We start from the raw sequence: 19,402 nt of genomic DNA, 5'->3' as shown, positions 1-19,402 counted from the left end.
TAAAGTTCTGTGTCTCAGGATAGACATGTCCAAAATGTTTAACATTATCCTTGTCCTCATGGAGTGGGGTGGCAACACCAGAACCTAAGTCAGCACACTACCATGTGTTAGTTTCACTTACTGATAATGCCAGCGCTTCTGCTAGGGAAATATGGATTCCTGATTAAAGTCTTTTATGTTTACAAGTGGGAACTGCGCTTGATTTGGGATATGTTATAGCATTTGTTTAATGCTGTTAAAAAGATATCACTGTTTTAGCTGGGTGTGGTTTGCACCTGTAGTCCCAGCTACTTAGAAGGCTAAAGCAGGAGGATGCATGAGCCCAGGGGTTTGAGGCTGTAGTGAGCTATGATCATGCCTCTGCACTCCAGCCTGGGTGAGAGCAGGAGACCCTGTCTCAAAAAAATAAATAAAATAAAACTTATTTTATTTTATTTTATTTTCGAGATGGAGTTGCACTCTGTTACACAGTTTGCAGTACAGTGGTGCAGTCTCACCTCACTGCAACCTCTGCCTCCCAAGTTCAAGCGATTCTCCTGCCTCAGCCTCCTGAGTAGCTGGGACTGCAGGCACCCACCACCATGCCCGGCTAATTTTTGTTTTTGGTTTGTGTGTGTGTGTGTGTGTGTGTGTGTGTGTGTGTGTGTGTGTGTGTGTGTTTTGAGACGGAGTTTCACTCTTGTTGCCCAGGCAGGAGTGCAATGGCGCAATCTCAGCTCACCATAACCTCTGCCTCCTGGGTTCCAGCGATTCTCCTGCCTCAGCCTCCCAAATAGCTGGGATTACAGGCATGCGCCACCACACCCAGCTAATTTTGTATTTTTAATAGAGATGGAGCTTCTCCATGTTGGTCAGGCTGGTTTCGAACTCCCAACCTCAGGTGATCCGCCTGCCTCGGCCTCCCAAAGTGCTGGGATTACAGGACTGAGCCACCGCACCTAGCCAAAGAAAACTCTAAAGTTTATTATTTTAAAAAAGGAAAAGCACACACTTGCCTTCACAATTGTAATTTCTTTTTTTTTTTTTTTTTTTTTTTTTTTTTTTTTGAGACAAAGTCTCACTTGTCCCCCAGGTTGGAGGGCAGTGGCGTGATCTCAGCTCACTGCAACCTTCGCCTCCCGGGTTCAAACGATTCTCCTGCCTCAGCCTCCCAAGTAGCTAGTACTACAGGCAAGTGCCACCACACCCAGCTAATTTTTGTATTTTTAATACAGGTGGGGTTTCACCATGTTGGCCAGGCTGGTCTCGAACTCCTGACCTCAAATGATCCACCCGCCTCAGCCTCCCAAAGTGCTGGGGTATCAGGCGTGAGCCACCGCACCTAGCCTGTAATTTCTTGCTTTATGGAATGAGCACTGCCTCAAAAACTTTGTGGCATGAGTCAGCATATAAATAAATAATGCAATAATTAAAATTCAAAGTGTGTCTGAGGTTCGATGTTGTTATAAACAAAACAGTATTCTCCAAAAACTGGTGGAAATTTTGTTAAAAAACAAACTAGGAGCTGTGTGAGACTTCTAGTGCAATGATTGATTTTAAGTTCACTCATTGCCTTCAGATAACACTGAAGTATTATTTTATCCCAGAGACCACACAGGGCAGCTTTGTCTTAGTAATCCTAAGAAGCTGTTTCAAACATTTTTCTGGTATAAGATGTAATTATTGACTGATTGCTCAGCAGAATTTAAGATGAGTATCTAAGACTTTTTTTCACTAAAATGCATTCATCTCAGACAAGTATAACCACCACAGGGTGTTTCTTTCTGCATGTTTCTCCTGTTTTCCCAAATAAATGACCTCCTACTGTCTTCCCAGTGCCTTCTCTTTCACTTCCTCATTGCTAGTTCTACTGCTTGTTTAGTTTTGTTTGTTTTTTGAGACAGGGTCTCCATCGCCCAGACTAGAGTGCGGTGGCGCGATCATGGCTCACTGCAGCCTCAACCTCCCCAGGCTCAGGTGATCTTCTTACCTCAGCCTCCCAAGTAGCTAGGACTACAGGTGTGCACCATCATGTCCGGCTAATTTTTCCATTTTTTGTAGAGATGGGGTTTCACCACCTCGCCCACGCTGGTCTCAAACTCCTGGGCTCAAGGTATCCACCTACCTCGGCCTCCCAAAGTGCTGGGATTACAGGCATCCACCATGCCTGGTCTACTTGTTTGTTTGTTTGTTTGTTTCTTGTGAGACAGAGTCTCACTCTGTTGCCCAGGCTGGAGTGCAATGGCACAGTCTCGGCTCACTGCAAACTCCACTTCCTGGGTTCACACCATTCTCCTGCCTCGGCCTCCCAGGTAACTGGGATTACAGGCACTGGCCAACACACCTGGCTAATTTTTTGTATTTTTAGTAGAGACGGGGTTTCACCCTGTTAGCCAGGATGGTCTCGATCTCCTGATGTCGTGATCTGCCCACCTCGGCCTCCCAAAGTGCTGGGATTACAGGCATGAGCCACTGCGCCCAGCCTGGTTTTTTTTGTTTTGTTTTGTTTTTTTGAGACAGAGTTTCGCTCTTGTTCCCCAAGCTGGAGTGCAATGGCATGACCTCAGCTCACCGCAACCTCCGCCTCCTGGGTTCAAGCAATTCTCCTGCCTCAGCCTCCTGAGTAACTGGGATTACAGGTGCCTGCCACCACACCTGGCTAATTTTTGTATTTTTAGTAGAGACAGGGTCTCGCCATGTTGGCCACGCTGGCCTTGAACTCCTGACCTCAGGTGATCCAGCCACCTTGGCCTCCCAAAGTGCAGGGATTACAGGCATAAGCCACCACACCCAGCCCGTTTTTTTGTTTTTTGTTTTTTTTGAGATGGAGTCTCGCTCTGTTGCCCAGGCTGGAGTGCAGTGGTGCAATCTTGGCTCACTGCAAGCTCCGCCTCCCGGGTTCACGCCATTCTCCTGCCTCAGCCTCTCGAGTAGCTGGGACTACAGGCGCCGGCCACCACGCCCGGCTCGTTTTTTATATTTTTAATATAGAGAGAGACAGGGTTTCACCGTGTTAGCCAGGATGGTCTCGATCTGACCTCGTGATCCACCCACCTTGGCCTCCCAAAGTGCTGGGATTACAGGCAGGAGCCACCGCGCCCAGCCATGTGTGTGTGTGTGTTTTTTTTAATGCTGCAAATATAGTCACCACTCTGGTTAGACTGAAATTGAAAAAATCCAAAAAATGGTTGTTAAAGGTAGTCACATGACCCAGAAATTTGGATAACTGTCTGATATTTTTATGCCACAGGATTGGATTATACACTGAACAGTTGTCTTACTGGCAGATCCCATGTTATATCCTGCTTTATGTGCCATTCAAGATCTTTTATACTTGCCAGGCCTCTCTCTGATGTGGCAGATCCTCAGAGCTGAACTTGAGTTCATCTTAACCATATTTACTTGATCCACCTGACACCTTTCACCTAAGACCCTGGGAGACCATGCACAGGCTAAAACTTTCTTAGTGTTAGTGTTAGTCAGGCATGATTCGGGGACATACCAGTATACTTTTTATTGAAGTATATCTATCTACAGTAAACTTTTTATTGAAGTATAACTTTTTTTAAATGCACAAATCTAGGCCAGGCGTGGTGCCTCACACCTGTAATACCATCACTGTGGGAGGCTGAGGCGAGCAGACCACTTGAGCCCAGGAGTTCAAGACCAGCCTGGGAAACATGGCAAAACCCCATCTCCACTAAAAAAAAAAATTAAAATTAAAAAAGCAAAGAAAATTAGCCAGGCATGGTGGCATGCACCTTTAATCCCAGCTCCTTGGAAAGCTGAGTTGGGAGAACCGCCTCAGCCCAGAAAGTGGAGGCTGCAGTGAGCCGAGATTGCGCCACTGCATTCCAGCCTGGGTGACAGAGTGAGACTCTGTCTCAAAAATAAAAACAAAAATAAATAAATGCACAAATCTAAAGTGTACAGCTAGATGAATTTCTACAAAGTTAATACAGCTGTGTAAACAGCACCCAATCAAGAAACAGAGTATTACCTCCCTCAGTAAGATCCCAGGTACCACTTCCTGCTACTCTTTCTTCAGCCTCAGCAAGGGGAACCACTCTCCCAACTTTTAACCCCATAGATTAGTATGGTCTGACTTTGAGCTTTATGTAAACGGAATCATTTAGTATGTACCCTTTTTGTCTGGCTTCTTTTGCTTCACATTTTGTTTGTGAGCTGTATTTATGATGTTGTAGCCCATTCTCATTGCTGTACCGTATTCCATTGAACAACTATACCATTGTCCTACTGCTGGTGGACATTTGGGTTGTTTCAGGGATGGGGCTTTTATGAATAATGTGGCTGTTTTAACAGTCTTGTGACATCATCTTTTTAATGAAGTGAACTACAAACAAAATTTTATTTCACTTGCATTTTTTTCTTTCTGTACAGAACACTGTTGGAGAATGGCAAACCGTGTTCTATATTGCTGCTGCTATTAACGTTTTTGGTGCCATTTTCTTTACACTATTCGCCAAAGGTGAAGTACAAAACTGGGCTCTCGATGATCACCATGGACACAGACACTGAAGGAACCAATAAATAATCCTGCCTCTATTAATGTATTTTTATTTATCATGTAACCTCAAAGTGCCTTCGGTATTGTGTAAGCATTCTATGTCTTTTTAATTGTACTTGTATTAGATTTTTAAGGCCTGTAATCATGAAGTATCACTAGTTGCCAGATTAATAAAATGAACCGTGTTTAATTGTGAATAATATATATGCTAGGACTTCTACTTTAGGTTCACATACCTGCCTGCAAGTCGGGCAACATGAAGTAGGAGAGTTCCGTTGATTTTTTAGGGCCATACTTAAGGGAATGAGCTGAAACAGAGCTCTGAATACCTTTGCTTAATTAAACTAGATGATAATTCTCAGGTATTGATAAACACCTGTTGTTCACTTTCCTCATAAAAATTGTCAGGTCTCTCTGACACTTAGATCTCAAACTTTAGCATCTCCGTGGAGCTGCCATCCACTGTATAGTTTGGCCTGGCAACGAGACTGAGGGGAGTGTACCCAGGCAGCTGCCAGACACTCCCTCCCTGGCTTCAGGGTCAGAGTGCTCAGCATATATCAGAGGCAGCATCCAAGCCCAGAGCCAGTGTCGACTCTTCAGCTGGTGCCTTTCCTCTGAGGGGCTATTAATGTGTAGATAAAGCCCTGAGTAGGCAGGAGCAGTGAGATCCACTGCTGTGGTCTTGATACATCCTCAGACTTTCCCTTCCCAGCACAGAGGAATATCGGCTGGCATGCAACCTGCAAAAGAAAAGTGCGAAGCGGCCGGGCATGGTGGCTCACGCCTGTAATCCCAATACTTTGGGAAGCCGAGGTGGTCAAATCACGAGATCAGGAGTTCAAGACCAGCCTGGCCAGCATGGTGAAACCCCGTCTCTACTAAAAATACAAACAATTAGCTGGGCGTGGTTGCGGGCGCCTGTAATCCCAGATACTCAGGAGGCTGAGGTAGGAGAATCACTTGAACCCAGGAGGTGGAGGTTGCAGTGAGCCAAGGTCGCACCACTGCACTCCAGCCTGGGCGATGGAGCAAGACTCCATCTCAAAAAAAAAATAAAAAAGAAAAGTGCGATGCCCAGTCCATCACAAATAAGATCATCCTAGTTTAAATCTACTCTCACATGGACCACAGTATACATTTCTAAGTGCTGTGTTTTGTTTGTTTGTATTTTGTAGAGATGGGGTCTCGTTTTGTTGCCCAGGCTGGTTTTGAACTCCTGGCTTCAAGCGATCCTCCTGCCTCGGCCTCACAAAGTGTTGAGACTACAGGCATGAGCCACTGTGCCCAGCCTGTTCTGTGTTTTTTAAGCTGCAGGAGAATTTTTTTAAAAACTAATTCTCACTATTTGTTCAGTCTGTCTTCATCGAAGTTTGTGGTTGCAGTTTAAAGTTAAAGTGACTTTTAAAGGCCACATCACCTGAGACTAGGGTAATCATCTTTACTTCTGGTTCCTGAAATCATATTTTTCCAGTGGGCCATCCTCCAGTGGTTGTGGTTGTTGAGCATGCTTTCAGAGCACCTATGTGGCTTAAAACTTCGCTTATGTTTTCTGTTCAACACTACCTGTAATATTTTAAAACTGATTAATGTGATGTGAATACATTTATGTAAATTTATGTTTAAATTTGTAAATAGCTTTAAATTGCTATGGCAATGTTTCCTTTATCAATCATCAAAATAAACCTTTGTGAATTGATTTTTGGATCTGACAGTTCTGTGACATTTCCTAGTGTCCACTGTGACTCTTTGACATCTTTTCTGCATCCTGCTTGAGCCATCGTCTTCTCTACACACATTTCTGCTACCACAAAGCCAAGGAACTTGGGCCTCCTAAGGGATACTGCATCAGAAATCTCTGTTGCCGTCAACCTACCCTTCCTAGCTCTGAATAGGGTCAAACCTTCTTGCTAAAGCATATGCCCACGCTACACTGATTCTCTCTCTTCCACCTCCTCTAAGAACTTCCTTCAGTAATTCTTCTTTTTATAAATAATTGAGACAGGGTCTTGCTTTTGTTGCCCAAGCTGAGCTCAAGCGATCCTCCTGTCTCAGCCTCCCAAGTAGCTGGCATTACACAGGCATGTGCTATCACGCCCAGTTAGTAGCTCCTCTTTCATTTACTTCTTCAGTCTCTCCCCTTGTTCTTTTCCTTTTGTCTCAGATATACACACGTCTTCTCTAGTCCTTAAATAAAAATACAGACATCTCCTGGGGACATTAAATCACAAGTGTACAGAATATCTCTAATACTCAAGAAACTGGAAAACAGTGTGTGATTTTATAGATAGATATAGATATGGATTTTCATCCATGGTTCCATGGTTCCTGACTCATAACTCCCATAGCTCTTGTTATGTTGGGTGCCTTTAGGCCTCAGAAGCAACCTCAGGAAACAGAATCTCTTTGATCCTCTCCTGCCCTCCCTTCACCTGCTGCTTTTTCTCCTAAGGCAGGAATCTTCCCCCACCATTCTGTCTTGGAACTGGTCATAAAGAAATTCTGTGGCCAGTCACGGTGGCTTACGCCTGTAATCCCAGCAATTTCAGAGGCCGAGGTGGGAGGATCACAAGGTCAGGAGTTCGAGACCAGCCTGGCCAATATGGTGAAACCCCATCTCTACTAAAAATACAAAAAAGAGCCAGGCGTGGTGGCGGGCGCCTGTGGTCCCAGCTACTCGGGAGGCTGAGGCAGGAGAATCACTTGAACCTGGGAGGCAGAGGTTACAGTGAGCCGAGATTGCACCACTGCACTCCAGCCTGGGTGACACAGCAAGACTCTGTCTCAAAAAAAAAAAAAGAAAAAAAGAAAAAGAAATTCTGTGGCCTACCCTATTGGACTATAGGTCATAAGACCCCATGCCCACGTTTGAGAAGAGGTCCTCTCCATATCCTGGAGGAAAGAATGCCGCACAGAGAGGCCAAGAAGAATCTGGACAGGTCTTGCTGGGTTTCCCTCTGAGTCTATTAGTGTTAGATCACACCCTTTCTGTCCAATCACATTTCTTCATGGTTGTTAATCATGACTATCCAATGAAGTCTCCATAAAAGGCCTAATAAGACAGGGTTTGGGAAGCCTCCTGATAGCTGAACACATGGAGGTTCCTGGAGGGTGGCACGCCCAGAGAGGGCCTGGAAGTTCCTCATCCCTTTCCCCAGATATTGTCCTATGCGTCTCTTCATCTGTGTCCTTTGTAATATCCTTTATAATAAATGATAAACATAAATGTTTCCCTGAGTTCTTCGAACCACTCTAGCAAATTGATTGAACCAAAAGAGATGGTTGTGAAAACCTCAACTTGAAGCCAGCAAGTCACAAGTTCCAGAAACCTAGACTTGGGACTGGGGTCTGCAGTGGTGGGCAATCTTGGGGACTGGGCCTTCCACCTGTGGGATCTGATGCTCCCTCCAGGTAGACGGTGTCAGCACTGAATTGGGAGACACCCAGCTGGTGTCTGTTGCAGAACTGATTGCTTAATTGGTGTGTGAGGAAAAACCCACACCCTTTTAATCACAGAAGTCTTCTGTGTTTATTGTTGTTGAATGAGAGATTACAAAAAAACACATTTGGGCCGGGCGTGGTGGTTCACGCCTGTAATCCCAGCACTTTGGGAAACCGAGGTGGGTGGATCACAAGATCAGGAGATCAAGACCATCCTGACTAACACAGTGAAACCCCGCCTCTACTAAAACTACAAAAAAATTAGCTGGGCATCGTGACAGGTGCCTGTAGCTCACCTACTCGGGAGGCTGAGGCAGGAGAATGGCATGAACCTGGGAGGTGGAGCTTGCTGTGAGCCGAGATCATGCCACTGCACTCCAGCCTGGGCAACAGAGTGAGACTCTGTCTCAAAAAAAAAAAAGAAAGAAAGAAAGAAAAAAGAAAAAAACACATTTGGCCCACTGCAGTGGCTCACGCCTGTAATCCCAGCACTTTAGAAGGCTGAGGCAGGCAGATCACCAGAGGTCAGAAGTTCAAGACCAGCCTGACCAACATGGAGAAACCCCGTCTCTACTAAAAATGCAAAATTAGCCGGGCATGGTGGCGCATGTCTGTAATCCCAGCTACTCAGGAGGCTGAGGCAGGAGAATCGCTTGAACCCGGGAGGCAGAGGTTGTGGTGAGCCAAGATCACACAATTGCACTCCAGCCTGGGCAACAAGAGCGAATCTCGGTCTCAAAAAAAAAAAAAAAAAAAAAAAAGAAAACACAGTTTGAGTGGATTTTTCCACAAACAATGGTTACCTCTGTAGAGCGAAAATCGGCAACTAGGGATAGAAAGGGGAATTAATTTTCACTTTACCAAATGTGGCAGTATGACCTATTCAAATAAATATATTGTTTGATTTATTTATTTATTTATTTCAGACGGAGTCTTGCTCTGTTGCAGGCTGGAGTGCAGTGGCACAATCTCGGCTCACTGCAACCTCCACCTCCCAGGTTCAGCGATTCCCCTGCCTCGGCCTCCTGAGTAGCTGGGACTGAAGGCACGCACCACCATGCCCGGCTAATTTTTGTATTTGTAGTAGAGATGGGGTTTCACCATGTTTGCCAGGCTGGTCTCAAACTCCTGACCTTGTGATTCGCCCACCTCGGCCTCCCAAAGTGTTGAGATTACCGTGCCTGGCCAAATAATATTGTTTTAAAAACATTGCCCAAGCTGTTGTGTAATCACCGCTAGGTTTTCAGCTGCCTGCTGGACATTCCCAGCTGGCTAGTCTTGCCTGCACCTGAGACTATTTAAATCCAACCTCACTCTCCCACCCCCATTCTAAATTAAACCAGCTGTTCCTGCCACCTTCTTATTTCTCTTAAAAGTACATTTCCACAGTCACTGAGGCTTGGCCCAAAGTTGTTTTTGTTCCTCCTCCCTAGCCTCTCACCAAACCCCCTACTCTGTGTCAAAACAACCACCTGCCGACCGGGCACGGTGGCTCACACCTGTAATCCCAGCACTTTGGGAGGCCGAGGTGGGCAGATTGCCTGAGGTCAAGAGTTTGAGACCAGCCTGGCTAACATGGTGAAACCCCTTCTCTACTAAAAATACAAAAAAATTAGCTGGGCATGGTGGCGCATGCCTTTAGTCCTACAAAATACAAAAAATTAGCTGGACATGGTGGTGCAGACCTGCGGTTCCCAGCTACTCGGGAGGCTGAGGCAGGAGAGTCTCTTCCACCCGGGAGATAGAGGTTGCAGTGAGCCAGGATCACGCCACTGCACTCCAGCCTGGGCGACAGAAGGAGACCCCGTCAAAAAACAAAAACAAAAGCAGCAACAACAACAACAAAAACCCCACCTGCCTCTTCCATTTCAGTTTTTTCACGTCTCTGGAATTTTTTCTTAGTTTTGAAACAGAGTATCACTCTGTCACCCAGGCTAGAGGGCATGGCACGATCACAGCTCGCTGCAGCCTCTACCTCGCAGGCTCAAGAGAGCCTCCCACTTCAGCCTCCAGACTAACTGGTACTATAGGTCTGCACCACCATGCCCAGATAATTTTTGTATTTTGTAGAGATGGGCTTTCACTATGTTGTCCAGTCTAGTCTCCTGGGTTCAAGTGATCCTCCCGCCTCAGCCTTTCAAAGTGCTGGTATTACAGGTGTGAGCCACTATGTCCGGCCTGGAATTTTTTGTTGTTGTTGTTAATCCTCCTACCAGGCCAGGCACAGTGCCTCACATCTGTAATCCCAGTACTTTGGAAGGTCAAGGTGAGTAGATGGCTTCAGCCCGGGAGTTTGAGACCAGCTTGGGCAACATGGTGAAACCTGTTCTCTACAAAATATACAAAAAATTAGCCGGGAATGGTGGTGCATACCTGTAGCCCCAGCTATTCAGGAGGCTGAGTTGGGAGAATCACTTGAGCCCAGGAGGTCGCCCAGGAGGTCGAGGCTGCAGTGAGCTGAGATCTCACTGCACTCCAGCCTGAGTGACAGAGTGAGAGTCCTTCTCAAACAAAACAAAACAAAACAAAACAAAACAAAATCTTCTGTCACCTCCTAATTAAGAGCCTAGTAGCTTTTGTTTCCACCTAGAATAGAAAAGTTAAGTGGTATCACTGCCTTTAGTCTTGCCCTCTTCCATCCCAGCTTCCCACCGGTGTTGAGTTCATCATCCCAATACAACTAATCTCTCTGATCAAGGTGCTCCCCCACGCTGAGCCCCATGGTGAGTCCCATGGCTTCCCTGGGCCTGCCCAGTAAACTCTCCCACCCAGCAGCTGTGCCCTCCTCACCCGTAAGTTCAGCCTACCCTACCCTTATCTTATGGTGAGAACAATGCCTTGTTGCAGTGATCTGGCTGCTTCACTCCCCATGCCTGCTCTCCATCTTCCCTTTCCTCTTCATACCTTTATTAATTTCCTTCCTTGGGCCTGGAACTTCTCTCTTCAACCTTGCCACCTCCTTTATGACCCCTAATTTCTTCCACCCTCCCCGATCTAGATGTGGTGTCTCCCTTTCACCTGCTAAAATGCCACATTATTTATTTATTTTTGGGTTTTCCTTTATTTTAAACTCGAGGGTTTAGGCTCAGTTATGTGGAAGAGAGAATTTCTTCATTCATTCAGCGAATACTAAGTATCTACTCTTTGCTAGGCAACAAGGATACACAGATGCATCTGACACAGCCCTTTCCCTCCCTGGAGCTCCTTCTGACCCCTTGATCCCCTTCCTCATTTTTTTTTTTTTTTTTTTGACAGAGTCTTGCTCTGTTGCCCAGGCTGGAGTGCAGTGGCACAATCTCCACTCACTGCAACCTCTGCCTCCCAGGTTCAAGCAATTCTCCTGCCTCAGCCTCTCAAATAGACTACAGGTCCACACCACCACATCCGGCTAATTTTTGTATTTTTAGTAGAGACTGGGTTGCAACTTGTTGCCCAGGCTGGCCTCGAATCCCTGAGCTCAGGCAATCCGCCGGCTTCAGCCTCCCATGAGCCACTGCGCCCAGCCCTCTTTCTTTATAATACTTATGAACACATGTCTGTGTCTGTCCCAGTAATAGATTCATCACAAGCATCTTGAAGGCAGGGTCCATTCCATTCATCTCAGCATGGTCTCACTTATAACAACATGTGCTTAGTTCACTTAGGATGCTTATTAAATAACAACCCTTTAGTTAAATAGACTATAAATTGATATTTTTGACCAGGCACAAAGGCTCACACCTATAATCCCAACACTTTATGAGGCCTAGGGCAGGGGGATTGCTTGAGCCCAGGAATTCAATACCAGGCACAATTCAAGGCAAGGCGTCATCTCTGCAAAAAAAATGTTCTAAAAACTAAAAACTTAGGTGTGCTGGCACAGGCCTGTGGTCCCAGCTACTCAGGAGGCTGAGGTGGGAGGATCACTTGAGCCCAGGAGGTTGAAGCCACAGTGAGCCATGTTCCCACCATGCCACTCCAGCCTGGGCAACAGAGCAAGACCCTGTCTCAAAAAATAATAATACATAAATACATATTTTTTTTTTTTGAGATGGAGTTTTGCTTTTGTTGCCCAGACTAGAGTGCAGTGGCACGATCTTGGCTCACTGCAACCTCCACCTCCTGGGTTCAAGCGATTCTCCTGCCTCAGCCTCCCGAATAACTGGGATTACAGATGCCTGCCACTATGCCCGGCTAATTTTTGTATTTTTAGTAGAGACGAGGTTTACCATGTTGGCCAGGCTGGTCTCGAACCCCTGACCTCAGGTAATCCACCCAGATAGGCCTCCCAAAGTGCTGGGATTACAGGTGTGAGCCACTGCACCTGGCCAATAAATAGAAATTTTTGATCTCATATATTGTTTTTTTCATATGTTGTTTTCTGCTGCCCCCAAAATTAAATAAATGTGTCAACTGCTTTTTAATTTTTTTTTCAATAAGGTTCCAGGTCAACAGTAGTGCAAGCTTTTAATGAACAAATATGCTAACATCAAAATAAATTATAAGTGGTAATTATTAGCAAATAGTTCTGAAAGTATTTGAGAGTAGCTTAGTTTTGTATATGCAAAATACTTCTCCCAGTTATTCTACAAGTATTTATTGAGCATCCACTATGTACTAGGCATTGCGTTTTGCACGAGGACATAGAAGTGGAAAATAATAATAATAATAAGCCAAGTCCCTTTTCTCCTGGAGCTCACATTTTTATTTATCAAACGTTTTTCTTTATAAGCTCCAGCCTTCAAAACCTCTCATGTAAAAGCATTATTATCCACCCAGCAAGCAAATCCAATGGGAAAGAAGCGTGCCAACTGACCTTGAGAATCCAGTTTATGAAAGAACATGAGACAAACGCTGAAGACAGCAGTTTGTATTAGCCATGGTAAGGTCTTTCTTACTTCAGCCTTTGTTTCATTTTCAGGAAATCAGAAATAGAGTCATCTGAGTTTAGACACCATTGCAGAGTAGATTATCTTATCTCCTCTCTGGATGTTCAAAATAAAATTCCCCCAAATATTGGGACCAAAGCTATCACAAAAACAAAACAAACAAACAAAAAAGCCGGCCATGGTGGTGCGTGCCTGTGGTCTCAGCTACTCAGGAGGCTGAGGTGGGAGGATAGCTTGAGCCCAAGTGGTCAAGGCTGCAGTGAGCCAAGATCACACCACTGTCCTCCAGCCTGAGTGACAGAGCCAGACGTGGTCTCAGAAAAAAGAAAAGAGAGAGAGAAATTCCCCCAAACGGAAAAAGACTGATGTAACATTTAAATATGAAGGCAGGAAGAACACAATAGGAAATGGCTGGTTCCTCTCAGTAAAAGCATGTTACTGCCTCAGAAGAGGAGACATGGGGTAAATATCTAATTTCAGTTAAAAAATAAATTATCTTTCTCATAGACATGCAAATTAAGATGGATCACAAAGCCTTTTCAGATGCCTCTGCCTTTTAGAGCAACCATAAGCAGAAAAGCCAACTATAAAAGTTTGTACTCTCAAAGGATAATATAGAAAATTCTTTCTAGGAGCTCTGCAATGGAAAGCTGTGAGCATAAGCAATACTGAAAGGAAATGAAATGTAAGGAATTTTCTGCCCCCTTTTCTTATGTGCCTGGAGGAGGAAGAACACTAGTAATTTTCCAAGTATCTGTTTACTTTCACTTTATCTTGATGTTGGGGGAGGCGGAAACTTAGAAGTGTTACATCACTACCAGTCCTGTGCTTGCGAGTGAGAAGCCACCGTTGCACAACAGAGCTAAAAAACTATTGAAACTATCCATTTCCCCTCACACGCATTCTCAGTCTTAATCGTCTAGACTTTGGTAGAGGGGTAGGAATATACATGTATATTGTATTAAATCTTTTTCTTAAGCACTCTCACCGTCAGAAACAACTGAAATATGCTAACATGTCCAACAGTGTTATCGCCTCTCCGATCAAGTGTGCATCGTGGTCCCGGTCATGCTTTAGAGCACCACAAATAGCCCCTTGTGTTAAGCACGTTTTACGGCCCTCACTCTACAGCCTGAAACTTGAACTTTCTCCAAAAGTTTTGTTGATATTGAAAGTGATCTGGAAAGGATACAGAGTCTGGTCTTTTTAATGCTTAAGAACTGTTTTGGGCTTGGCATGGTGGCTCACACTTATAATCCCAGCACTTTGGGAGGCTGAGATGGGAGAAGGAGGCCGAAGGTGACCTTAAGTGTAAGGTCAGGAGTTTGAGATCAGCCTGACCAACACAGTGAACCCTCGTCTCTACTAAAAATACAAAAATTCACTGGGCATGGTGGCGTGAGCCCGTAGTCCTAGCTACTCAGGAGGCTGGGGCAGGAGAATCACTGGAACCTAGGAGGCGGAGGTTGCAGTGAGCTGAGATCACACCACTGTACTCCAGCCTGGGCAATAGAGCAAGACTCCATCTCAGAAAAAAAAAAAAGAAGAAGAAGAAGAACTGTTTTGTATGAAGTAATGAATACTGTTAGAGGAAATTCAAGTCTGTATATTGTATAAATCACCCATATAATATGTAATTTTTTTTTTTTTTTTTTTTGAGACAGAGTTTCGCTCTGTCACCCAGGCTGGAGTGCAGTGGCACAATCTCAGCTGACTGCAACCTCCACCTCCTGGGTTCAAGCAATTCTCCGCCTCAGCCTCCCCAGTATCTGGGATTACAGGCGCCCGCCACCACACCTAACTGATTTTTTTGTATTTTTAGTAGAGACGGGGTTTCACCATCGTGGCCAGGTTGGTCTTCAACTCCTGACCTCACGATCCACCCACCTTGGCCTCCTGAAATGCTGGGATTACAGGCGTGAGCCACCATGCCCAGCCTACAATATCTATTATAATGCACTTCTCTTTTTTTTAACACTAAGAAGATATTTCAGGCTGGGAGTGGTGGCTCACATCTGTAACATCTGCAATCCTAGCACTTTGGGAGGCTGACGCAGAAGGATTACTCTAGGAGTTCAAGACCAGCCTGGGCAACATAGTGAGACCCCCCCTCCTCTATAAAACAATAAAATAAAACAAAGAAAAGAATGAAAAAAATGTATAAAGAAAAAAAAAAGAAGGCCGGACACAGTGGCTCACACCTGTAATCCCAGCACTTTGGGAGGCCAAGGCAGGTGGATCACCTGAGGTCAGGAGTTCGAGCCCAGCCTGGCCAACATGGTAAAACCCTGTCTCTACTAAAAATACAAAAAGTAGCTGGGCGTAGTGGTGGGCACCTGTAATCCCAGCTACTAGGGAGGCTGAGAGAGGAGAATTGCTTGAACCCGGGAGGTGGAGGTTGCAGTGAGCCAAGGTGGCACCACTGCACTCCAGCCTGGGCTACAAAAACAAAACTCCATCTCAAAAAAAAAAAAGGAAAAAAGAAAAGGAAAGGAAAGAAGAAAAGAAATGCACACTAAAGCTATAGTGAAATATTACTTTAGATTCATCAGATTGGCAAAAATTAGAAAACATGGCCGGGCATGGTAGCTCATACCGGTAATCCCAGCACTTTGGGAGGCCGAGGCAGGCGATCACCTGAGGTCAGGGGCTCGAGACTCAACCTGGCCAACATGGCAAAACCCATCTCTACTAAAAATAAATAAATAAGCCAGGTGTGGTGGCGGGCGCCTGTAATCCCAGCTACTAGCCAGGCTGATGTAGGTGAATCACTTGAACCCAGGGGGTGGAGGTTGCAGTGAGCCAATATCACACCATTGCACTCCAGCCTGGGCAACAGGAGCAAAACTCCATCTAAAAAAATAAAAAAAATTATAAAACCTGATGCTAAGTGTTGGCAAAGGACGTGGGAAGACAAAAATTCTTGTCCACAAAGGGAGTGGGTGTGGGATATAAACTGGCAAACCCATTCCAGAAAGCAAAATGTTTGTATTTGAATTAAATAAAAATGTGTCCTTTGGCCCTGTATATATGCCCTACATCTGGGTATATGTCCCAGAGTGATTTGCTGAAGTCCCTAAGAAAGCATATCCACAGGCCGGGCCCGGTGGCTCATGCCTGTAATCCCAGCACTTTGGGAGGCTGAGGCAGGCGGATCACGAGGTCAAGAGATTGAGGCTAGCCTGGCCAACATGGTGAAACCCCGTCTCTACTAAAAATACAAAAATTAGCTGGGCGTGGTGGCGCACGCCTGTAGTCCCAGCTACTGGAGAGGCTGAGGCAGGAGAATCGCTTAAACGCGGGAGGCAGAGGTTGCAGTGAGCCAAGATCATGCCACTGCAGTCCAGCCTGGTGGCAGAGAGAGACTCCATCTCAAAAAAAAAGAAAGCATATACTCCACACTGTTTACTGTGACAGAGTTGGAGGCAACCTGGGTGTCCATGATGAGGGAAATATAAGTTAAATCTGGTGGATGTTTATTATGGAATAATATAATTCAGGATCATATAGAGACCTCAAAAATGTTGAGGCACAGTGGCTCACGCCTGTAATCCCAGCACTTTGGGAGGCCGAGGCAGGCAGATCACCTGAGATCAGGAGTTTTAGACCAGCCTGACCAACATGGTGAAACCCTGACTCTACTAAAAATACAAGATTATCCAGGCATGGTGGCACATGCCTGTAATCCCAGCTACTCAGGAAGCTGAGATGGGAGAATCACTTGAACCCGGGAGGTGGAGGTTGCAGTGAGCTGAGATTGTACCACTGCACTCCAGCCTGGGCAACACAGCGAGTCTCCATCTCATAAATAAATAAAGTGTACAATTCATCTGGGCATGATGGAGTGTGCCTGTAGGGCTCAGCTACTCAGGAGGCTGAGGAGGGAGGATCACTTGAGCCTAGGAAACACAGCAAGACCCTATCTCTTCTTTAAAAAAGTGTACAATTTAGTGATTTTTTAGTGTATTCTGGGTTGTGCAACTATTAAATGTGTAATTACAGAACATATCATCACCCTGTAAAGAAACCTCATATCCATTCACAGTCACTCTTCATTCCCTTTCTCTTCCCAGTCCCAGTCAACCGCTAAGTCTATAGATATGACTATTCTGGACATTACTTTTTTTTTTGAGATAGAATCTTGCTCTGTTGCCCAGGCTGGAGTGCAGTGGCGCCATCTCAGCTCACTGCAAGCTCTGACCCCCTAGTTCAGGCCATTCTCCTGCCTTAACCTCCCAAGTAGCTGGGACTATAGGCGCCCGCCACCACACCCAGCTAATTTTTTTTTTTTTTTTTTTTGTATTTTTAGTAGAGACGGGGTTTCACCATGTTAGCCAGGATGGTCTCAATGGTCTTGATCTCCTGACCGTGTGATCTGCCCACCTCAGCCTCCCAAAGTGCTGGGATTACAGGCATGAGCCACCGCACCTGGCCTGGACATTTCTTATAAAATATGTGATCTGTTGTGACTGGCTTATTTCTCTTAGCATGTTTTCTAGGTTCATCCTCCTGTAGCATGTATCTGTACTTTATTCCTTTTTTATTATCATATAATATTCCATTGAATGGATGTATTATTTATTTGTTTATTCATTAGTTGATGTTTCTATTTTTTGGCAGTTGTGAATAACGCTGCTAAAACATTCACATACAGGTGTCTTATTCTTTTTTTTTTTTTTGAGACAGGGCCTCACTCTGTTACCCAGGAGTGCAGTGGTATGATCTTGACTCATTGCAACCTCCACCTCCCGGGTTCAAGTGATTCTCGTACCTCAGCCTCCTGAGTAGCTGGGACTACAGGCACGTGCCACCACACCTCACTAACTTTTGTATTTTTAATAGAGATGGGGTTTTGCCATGTCAGCCAGGCTGGTCTCAAACTCCTGGGCTCAAGTGATCCACCTGCCTCAGCCTCTCAAAGTGCTGAGATTACAGGCATAAGCCACCACACCCAGACTAGTTGATTTTAGTATATGGTAAGAAATAGAGATCTAGTTGCTTTTCTTTTTACTTTTTTTTTTTTCCTGATGCTGTGTGAGGAGTAGGGCTAACTCATAGGCAGTGTGTCCAGAGTCAGTGAGGGGTCCAGTTTCATTCTTCTGCATATGGATATCCAGTTTTCCCAGCATCATTTATTGAAGGAGGTGTCCTTTCCCCAGTGTATGTCCATGGTGCCTTTATAAAAAATTGTTGGCTGTAAATACATGAATTTATTTCTGGGTTCTGCATTCTGTTCCATTGGTCTGTGTCTGTTTTTATACCAAAACCATGCGGTTTCAGTTACTATCACTTTGTAGTATATTTTGAGTCAGATAGTGTAATACCTCCAGCTTTGTTCATTTTGCTCAGTATAGCTTTGGCTAGCTGGGGTCTTTATGGTTCCATATTAATTTTAGGGATTTTTTTTCTATTTCTGTGAAGAATATCATTGGTATTTTGATAGCAATTGCATTGACTGTAGATTGCTTTGGGTAGTTAAAAATAACAATAACAATCAGAAAAAGAATGCATTGTAAAAAGCAAATACAAAAACTCAAGGTCAGCCCCAAAACTGTTCTGCCTGACTTTAGAACCCCAAAGCCAGGGTCTCTGGCCCTTTGGCTTCAGGCTGGAGTGACCCTCCCCAATCCACCCTCAAACTTGACACCTCAGACTGGACGGTAAGGTGGCTTCTGTGGCCTACAAAGTGGCCCTTGTTGATATTCATGTCAGCCCACTGGCCATGCCAAATGACCCATATTTACTTGCCAATAAAAACACCAAAAAACAAAACACTAACACTCCTGGAGGATGCCATTCAGTTCACTACTTTCTCCACTGTGTTATCCCAGTGTCAATGTCCATAACTTTCACCATAAGGACTTTGTATTTTAAAAAATACGTTTTAAAAACTGATTGTTAAAGCATAAACACACACACACACACACACACACACACACACACACACACACCCCCTCTCTGTCTTCAGAAGCCTGGAATACATTACAGTTTCACTGCCCTAAAAACCACTCACAGCAGGGATTGTTCTACCCTAGACACCAAAGAAATCCTCCAGATTTGAGCCACTCGGTGGCGAAACATGGACTGTCGGTGTTTCCCAGTAGGGTGGGGTACAGCAAATATTTATAGCTCTCAGGAAACTTGTGTTTGACTCATATTTCAGCTGATTAGTGAGTAAGAACTATCAAAGGCTAGATTTTTTTTTTCTTTTTGGTTTAAGGAAAGAAGATGACTAGTAGAGCAACCATTTCTGCGCAATTGCAGAGAGAAAACACAAAGAAAGGAATTTAGAATGACTCAGCCCGGGCGGCGCAGCCGGCGAGGGCCTCTCGAACAATGGAAAGTCACACTGGGGCCTCAGAACCCGGGTCTACACCCGCAGTGCTAGAGGCTGCTGGCCGCTGGGGGCAGCAGGGACACTAGCCAAGTGACTTTCTTGTCCCTCATTTCTTGCTTTTTAGCCTAAAATGAAGAACTAACTCTTAAGATTGAAATATAATTATGATAATTTTGTAAAACTCACAGGAGCTCTGGGACCTAAAAGCAAAGGTCCGGGGCCTCATTCCCAGAGGCCAGGGTCACTTGA

The 19,402-nt window shown here is 45.0% G+C and overlaps 1 protein-coding gene across 6 annotated transcripts in view; it reads left to right on the top strand.

The window, feature by feature from the left end:
* Positions 1–6,206, top strand: part of SLC17A5 (solute carrier family 17 member 5) — a 56,035-nt gene extending 49,829 nt beyond the window's left edge. For all 6 annotated transcript variants that reach the window (XM_050786509.1, XM_050786514.1, XM_050786512.1 and 3 more), the window contains one exon: positions 4,381–6,206. In XM_050786509.1, coding sequence (XP_050642466.1) covers positions 4,381–4,518 — 138 coding nt within the window. In that variant the 3' untranslated portion in view covers positions 4,519–6,206. The remainder of the gene's footprint in view (positions 1–4,380) is intronic.
* The last annotated feature ends 13,196 nt before the right edge of the window (positions 6,207–19,402 follow it).

The sequence above is a fragment of the Macaca thibetana genome, chromosome 4, assembly GCF_024542745.1.
Source record: "Macaca thibetana thibetana isolate TM-01 chromosome 4, ASM2454274v1, whole genome shotgun sequence".
Taxonomy (NCBI): domain Eukaryota; kingdom Metazoa; phylum Chordata; class Mammalia; order Primates; family Cercopithecidae; genus Macaca; species Macaca thibetana.
The sequence above is the reverse complement of the archived record's forward strand: the minus strand, read 5'-3'. Positions and strand labels throughout refer to the sequence as shown.